We start from the raw sequence: 7,277 nt of genomic DNA, 5'->3' as shown, positions 1-7,277 counted from the left end.
AGCTACGGTCAACTGGTTGCCAGAATATCCCAAGGAGTAGAATTATCCATGGAATGCTATGACCACAGTTTTCTACAGCCTTTATAACATGCATTTTTCCACATCTATGTTTGAAATGATGCACAAGAAATGAGCACACGTTTGAAATGGGTTCTATACAGTACTCTCCAAGCAGAGGTTTGGGTTTTGGGGGTATTTTTAGTGTGTTTTTAGGCTTTTTTTCGGGGTTTCTCTTTTGCACTGAATTTTTTTTCCCACCAAACCCAACCTCTGCAGGCAGTCAAAAGCTTCAATGGGCTATAAACCTAATCACTTCAACACATTTCAGTCGTTCTGCAAGGAGGTGTGAACCAGACGCATGAATAGGCACAGTCAGCAGGAGGCGTGTGGCCCAATGAATGCCTTTCTGACTGGCTAGAAGTGTGATAATCCACCACAATAAAATGGATATCCCTAATGACAGTTTGATGGTTCCCGGGGAGGGGCAGTATCGCCTGTTTTGAATAGCTTTTAATAGGTTTGCCCCTCCCCGGGTTGAGTGCCGGCAGAGGTTGGGTTTGGTGGGAAAAAAATTCAGTGCAAAAGAGAAACCCCCCCAAAAAAGCCTAAAAACACACTAAAAATACCCCCAAAACCCAAACCTCTGCTTGGAGAGTACTATACAGGACATGTTATCTGTTTTCTACCTCTACACCACAATCACAGAACGGAATGAATTTACAATGCAAAACGCTATGTACAGCTTTAAGTACAGATGGAGAAAGGTTTTAAATAACTGTTTCATGTTGAATACTGTGTTGAGCACATTCAGAGCTAAACAGACCACAGCATAAAACTTAAAAGTGTAATATACACATGTACACGAGCTAACAGGCATTGGCGAAAATCAGTTGTCTTCATCTTACATAATTATCAACTTACATAATAATACTTTATATACAGATCAACAGAGCCATTGGCATTACCATTGAAAAAAGTAGGGGAGTCACAGATCTTTTTTCATGAAAGAATGAGAGGCAGTGAAAATGTTCAAACAAAACAGAAAAGCTGTGTACATCATTTAAAATGGGTGGGGTAACATTACAAGAACATGAAATAGGCAAATAATATGTTGCCCCAAGCAGCCCATTTCATACCATATTTCTTTTTAAAGGAATAGTAAAATATAAATGAAATGTGTATATGACCCCATGAATCCATAACCTGAACATCCAGTAACTGTTGATACAAAATGGCTTTCTTCATAGAACCCCTCCACAATTATATATAAAATGTTACAGAGATGAAAGAATCAACAGAGCAACTTTGTGGTTCAAGATTCTTCATGGGGAACACTTCAACAGTTCTATATGTCACACAGACGACATACATGTATTCATTGACAATAGAATATCTATTTCAAGAGTCATCAACACTATGAAGTGTTCCAAAGTGAGGGGACCTGGACTGTGGAAGATTTTCTGTCCATCCTCCATATATATGTAGGTACATTTATATCATACCCGGACCAGGATAATGTTCGAAGTTCGATAACGGTGTTCTGGACCGGGCTGTACTTTACGGAACAAACCCGGCTTCCACAGAAAAGATCCAAATACATTTCGCCCTAACCGCGTGTGCCGCTTTCGAAAAATCAAATACAGGTTTCAGATGTTAGAATTGATGTTGTTGCATTTTTTTCTGGTTTAGAGACACCAAATTTTGGATCATTTCGTATTGAAAGGCAGGTTTTTCTTGGGTGGGTATGACATAAATAAAATACAACACGGTGTATTCCGCATCACCCTCGGTCCCGGCCCTCCCACAAGCCGGATCGCAGTAGGGCCAATACCTCTGGTGATACGGAATACGCCGTGTTGTATTCTGTATGTACACTCTATCTACAGGTATTTGATGCACAGGGTTAGTTGATGCACAGGGTTGTTGCTACTTGACCAGTGGTCGTGTTTTGTCATCATCACAGCACTGATGAGCCTTGTACTTCTGTACTTCAGCCATGTACTGTTCCCAAGGGTCCTTCTTTTTTGGATCCTCCTGAAAAAAATGGAAACACTTTGAGTATACAGTTTACATCTTCACAAATCTTCAGTTTATGTTCGTAAAAGTACATGTATTTACAACCATAACTTTACTTGTTGATAAGGCCACATCGATTTAATTTGTTGGCTCTCAGATTCGCCCCTTCATTTTTTTCTGATTTGCAAAGTTCAAAATTCATTGTTTAAATATTAACTCAGCTTTTTGTGTTGACTTCATGGCTCCTATCGTAGCATTTGCGGCTATGATAGGATGCCTAGACCAGTTTTTTTTTGTTTTTGCCCTGTCACTTCATATTTTTCCTGAAAAAATCCGAGAACCAACCAATTAAATTGGTGTGGCCTAAGGTCACAAAATACAGCTGAAATACCTGCAGGCATGAGAACTACATGTAAAGGATGACTAAGAATGACTGAGAATAGTCTTATGACGAGAGAAGGTTACAAGGAATACAGTAATTAGGATTCATGCCCTAAACTTTGCAAGCCGGGCCTCAAAATACAATTTGCAGAAAAAATGGGTATTGACAATCTGTGCACAAGAACCACGGGACAGAGGCAAATGGCGAGCTACCATCAAGCCCCAGCATCAGTGTGAAAGAAAATCTTCAAGCGTTGCGAAGCAAAAATCCGGATGGTACCCACTACCCAGGCTATTGATGTTTTCGAGCGTTGCGGAGCGAAAATCCGGATGGTACCCAGGCTACTAGTGACTAGCATCAGGAATGTGTACAACAAGTTCTCCAGGGTTTAATCAGTGATTCCCAGTCTGTGAACTGATGCTCCGTCTGGGGTTTGTTAGACAAGTGTCCCTGCTCAGACAGGTGGTCATCAGACAGAATTAAGATAAGTAAGGCCATGTTGATTTGATAATATGGATGACATCCTCTGGGAACCCCAAAACTGATGCGAGAGTGCGAATAAAAAAAAAGTTTGGCAAAAGAAAAAGTTGCCTTCATTATGAAATCTAGGTGGCAATGAAGGTTCAACAAATGGCAAAACACACAGTAATATTTTATTGGCATGGTGAATAATAGACTCTTCATTTTCATTCCTTCACATTTTCTTCTTGTGTCCACCTTTGGAATTTTGGCATTCTGCGACATAAGTATCGTTTTCCAATATTTTTTTCTAATTTACACATTACAGCATATTCGTATTTGCTCATTTTGCGGCTACTTTGTACGATTTACAGTTTGGTCAAAACCCAAGTTTTTTTTTTGGAAACGGACAAAAATTTATGCGCGTGCAGATGTCATACATATAATCAAATCAACATGGCCTAACTAGCAGAATTCTTCTGAAGTTACTACTGACTTCTGCTCCTTTCAAAATCACTACTCAGGGATGTGACACTTGAGACAAGAGTAAGAATTCTTTTGAAGTTTCAAGTGAAGTCCAAAATCCCAACTCAAACTATTCTAGTGACCTTTTAATTACTGGCAGAAGAGGGCCTGCATGTGGGGGTGGGGGGTGGGGGTCACGACAACGCTCTACACTAAATTTTGAGAGCCGGCTAATGTATTACGCTGAATTCAAGAAGCCTCCCCCGGGCCCATTACGCTTTACGATAAATTCTAAGAGGCCACAACAAATTATGTAAAATAAAGCGTCGAATTACGCTCTACGAAAAATGGGCCAATTACGCTATACATGGAATTTAAAAGCAGTCCGTCTACGCTCTACGTAGAATTAAAAAGGGCATGTGGGCCCCCGCAGAAGTAAGTTACAGCAGTTTAGTAAACTTATGGAAGAAGTTTTTGAACACCAGATCAGAGGAATCAGTTTAATTGCTTTTATGGCAATGGCACTCACAACAAACATGCTCAAAACAACTGGCCTAAAGCTAATGATTTTCAACTGTTGAAGTACATTTTCCTTTACATACTTCTTTATCACATTTTCTCTGGCTGTTCTATCTTGGACAAGCATTATTTTTGTTTGTATGTTTGCCTGTGTGTTTGCCTGTTTGCTTGTAGATTTTTCAACAGGATAACCTAAAAGTTAAGACTAGATGAGGACATTTGTTGTTGATTATTACTGGTAATAATTGTGACAACTAAGTAAGATGCATGCTAGAATTTTCTCCACATCAATGCTAGAGGTTTTCTTTTCTCCTAGGTTTCCTTAAGGCCACAACAAGTAAATTTTATGGATGATATCCTCCGCAGACTCCAAATCTAATGCGAGCAGGCAAAAAAGGCGGGCCGAAAAATACAAGGTTCCTATACATTTTAAAATTTTGACTCAATCATGATTGTACAAATACTTTTGATCAGTGGGAACATCACATATACACAGCCAGCATCACATATCACTGCATCAAAGTAAAAACAAAACATTAAATCAAAGCCTTTTCTTGTCTCCTATCTGCCATCCACATTCCAGCATGGAAACAGAATCATCTTTACCCATTTTTGGCATGTTGACCACTGTCAGAGGGCAACAAAATTTTTTTTCCAAAATCAGGCAAAAATTAATGCGCGCACTGATGTCATCCATAAAAATTACTTGCTGTGGCCTAATATATATATTTATATACAATCATGTATATACATGTAATGTGTTGTATTTACATGTAAGTCCCATAACAAAAATTAACACATTAACAACTTGTTAAGCTCATCCTGGTATGACAACTATATCATTAACATCCCTACACTGTGACAGGAGGGTACATGTAACTGAGAGGACGTTATCTCCTTGGCCTTAATCAACCCCAGACGTTCGGAGCAGATTTCCGCTGTGATCATTTAGCTTTTATGTGGCTCAGTAAAAGTGCCAATGGGCTAGATCAGCACAGTTCCAGATAAAACACATTAACTTCTGGTTCCTGCTCTGGTTTTGATTCTCAGGCCAGACAGACTAACCCAAACTCCATGGGAAGAGCACATTACCGAGGCCTAGGAAAAAAATGTTGTGTTTCCTGTTTCAGACCCTAGAAAAACCTGCCGACCCTAGACTGTTTTTTGGGTGGACCCCTGCAAGGGACATAAATAAATAACTTTTTAAAATTAACCTTAAATTAACCTTTTCTAGCTCCATGATCTGACACCTAAGTGATAAAAAATTGTACAATTGGTTTTCTAACATTGACATTGAGAACTACATGTACACCCCCATGAAACTCCTTCCTCTTCGCCCCCGCCGTTCTGCTTCGCCCCCGCCCCGTTCTGCTTCGCCCCCGCAAAAAATCTGCTTCGCCCCCGTCGTTCCTCTACGCCCCCGGCGCAATTCTGCTTTGCCCCCGTCCTTCTGCTTAGCCCCCAATGGCGGCACAGCTCACAGTCGACACGAAAATCGTCTGCAAAATAACAATAAAGGCTGTGCTGCCAAATTTAAAGTAGCCCATGCTCCGGCAAACATTCTGGACCACCTTTCTGCCAAGTGGCGTTGCACAAATCCTTCCCATTCAAAAGTTTACCCCTACCTCACGGCCCGTCAGTGGTTCTTACGTTTATAAGTACTGGCGGGAAATTTCACTCACGGCTGTACTTATAAACGCCAGTACTTATAACCGTAAGAACCACTGACGGGCCGTGAGGTAGGGGTAAACTTTTGAATGGGAAGGATTTGTGCAACGCCACTTGGCAGAAAGGTGGTCCAGAATGTTTGTCGGAGCATGGGCTACTTTAAATTTGGCGGCACAGCCTTTATTGTTATTTTGCAGACGATTTTCGTGTCGACTGTGAGCTGTGCCGCCATTGGGGGCTAAGCAGAAGGACGGGGGCAAAGCAGAATTGCGCCGGGGGCGTAGAGGAACGACGGGGGCGAAGCAGATTTTTTGCGGGGGCGAAGCAGAACGGGGCGGGGGCGAAGCAGAACGGCGGGGGCGAAGAGGAAGGAGTTTCATGGGGGTGATGTAGAACAGTAACATTTACAAAGCAAATGCATAATGTTTACCTTCGGATATGGTCTGCTCTGTTAATTCTTACTCAAACACATTGTATATGTGACAGGAGTCTAAATCCCTCCTACTATGAAATTGCAACATTATATAACCCAGCACGAGTTACCATGGTGACAGACGTCAACAAATCAGGCCATTGGCCAGATCAGAGGTCACTGTTTGGAGAAGAAGAAACTGAGCAAAAACAATAGTTTTCCTTTAGTAAACATAATAAAAGTGTCCTCATGCAAGTTTTACTTTATTAAACTGTATTGTATAAGTTGAACCCGGGCTATATAGATATCAACAACAACAAATAGATATCACTGAATTCTAAAAAAAAAAAGAAAGAAAAATAAAGATAATCCCTACCTACCGACCCTAATTTTTTCAGGACTAAAACAGGAACACAACTTTTTTTTTCTTAGGCCCAATGGGCAAGGTTATCCTGTGTGATAATGAAAAGCCATTGCTGCGAAGTGTTGACTAGATTGAAGGAGACACAAACTCATAACCTTTGGTTACAAGGTAGGGCCTGTAAGTTGTAACGACTCTGTAACAGATTTACAGGTAATAAATATTGCAACATTCTACCCTCTTTTCTGGGGGCCCGCAAGCCCTTTTCTGTAGAGCGTAATCGGCCGTTTTAATTCTACGTAGAGCGTAGATGGACCGCTCTAATTATTTTGCGTAGAGCGTATTCGCCGTTTTAATTCTACGTAATGCGTTGTAGCCACTTGGAATTCATCATAAAGCGTAATAGAGAGGTTTCCGAATTCAGTGTAGAGCGTTGTCGGGACCCCCCCTTGCAGGCCCTCTTTTCTGTTTTGAAAGGAGGTCCAAACGGTCCTGACCAAAAGTTTCAAACTGGGTCAAACAGCTGACATACAACATGAATCATGTCCCACATGGCATGGTTTGTAAATACAGTCTGTAGTGCATGGCACATATTTGTAGGTTCCCGTGTCTGATGTTTTAAGTAAACCTATGTGTAAGCTTAGGCCACACCAATAAGGCCATGTTGATTTGATTATATGGATGACATCCACGCGCGCATGAATTTTCGGCCGTTTCCAAAAAAAAAAGTTTCCAACCACACTGTAAATTGTACAAAACAGTTGCAAAATGAGCAAATATATACCGAAAGTTGCAAAAAAAAATATTTGAAAACGATTCCAACGTCGTAGAATGCCAAAATCAAACAAAAAACTAAAATGCAAAGAAATGAATTTAAAGAGTAGATCATTCGCCATACCATACTCATTTGTTCGACCTTCATAACAACGTAGATTTCATGAAAGCAACTTTTTTTTTTTGCAAAACTTTTTTTTTTAATTCGCGCGCTCGCATCA

General features: G+C 40.6%; 1 protein-coding gene across 2 annotated transcripts in view; it reads right to left on the bottom strand.

Annotated features, from left to right (window-relative positions):
- Window positions 1–663: 663 nt before the first annotated feature.
- The window catches only part of LOC109476123 (uncharacterized protein C19orf43-like), a 30,488-nt gene continuing 23,874 nt past the window's right edge, over window positions 664–7,277 (bottom strand). For both annotated transcript variants that reach the window (XM_019777019.1, XM_019777020.1), the window contains one exon: window positions 664–2,034. In XM_019777019.1, the coding sequence (XP_019632578.1) occupies window positions 1,927–2,034 (108 nt within the window). In that variant the 3' untranslated portion in view covers window positions 664–1,926. The remainder of the gene's footprint in view (window positions 2,035–7,277) is intronic.

This window comes from Branchiostoma belcheri, unplaced genomic scaffold (genome assembly GCF_001625305.1).
Source record: "Branchiostoma belcheri isolate BF01 breed outbred unplaced genomic scaffold, Haploidv18h27 scaffold36, whole genome shotgun sequence".
Lineage (NCBI taxonomy): Eukaryota > Metazoa > Chordata > Leptocardii > Amphioxiformes > Branchiostomatidae > Branchiostoma > Branchiostoma belcheri.
Note: the sequence above shows the minus strand (reverse complement) of the source record. Positions and strands in the feature narration are given on the sequence as shown.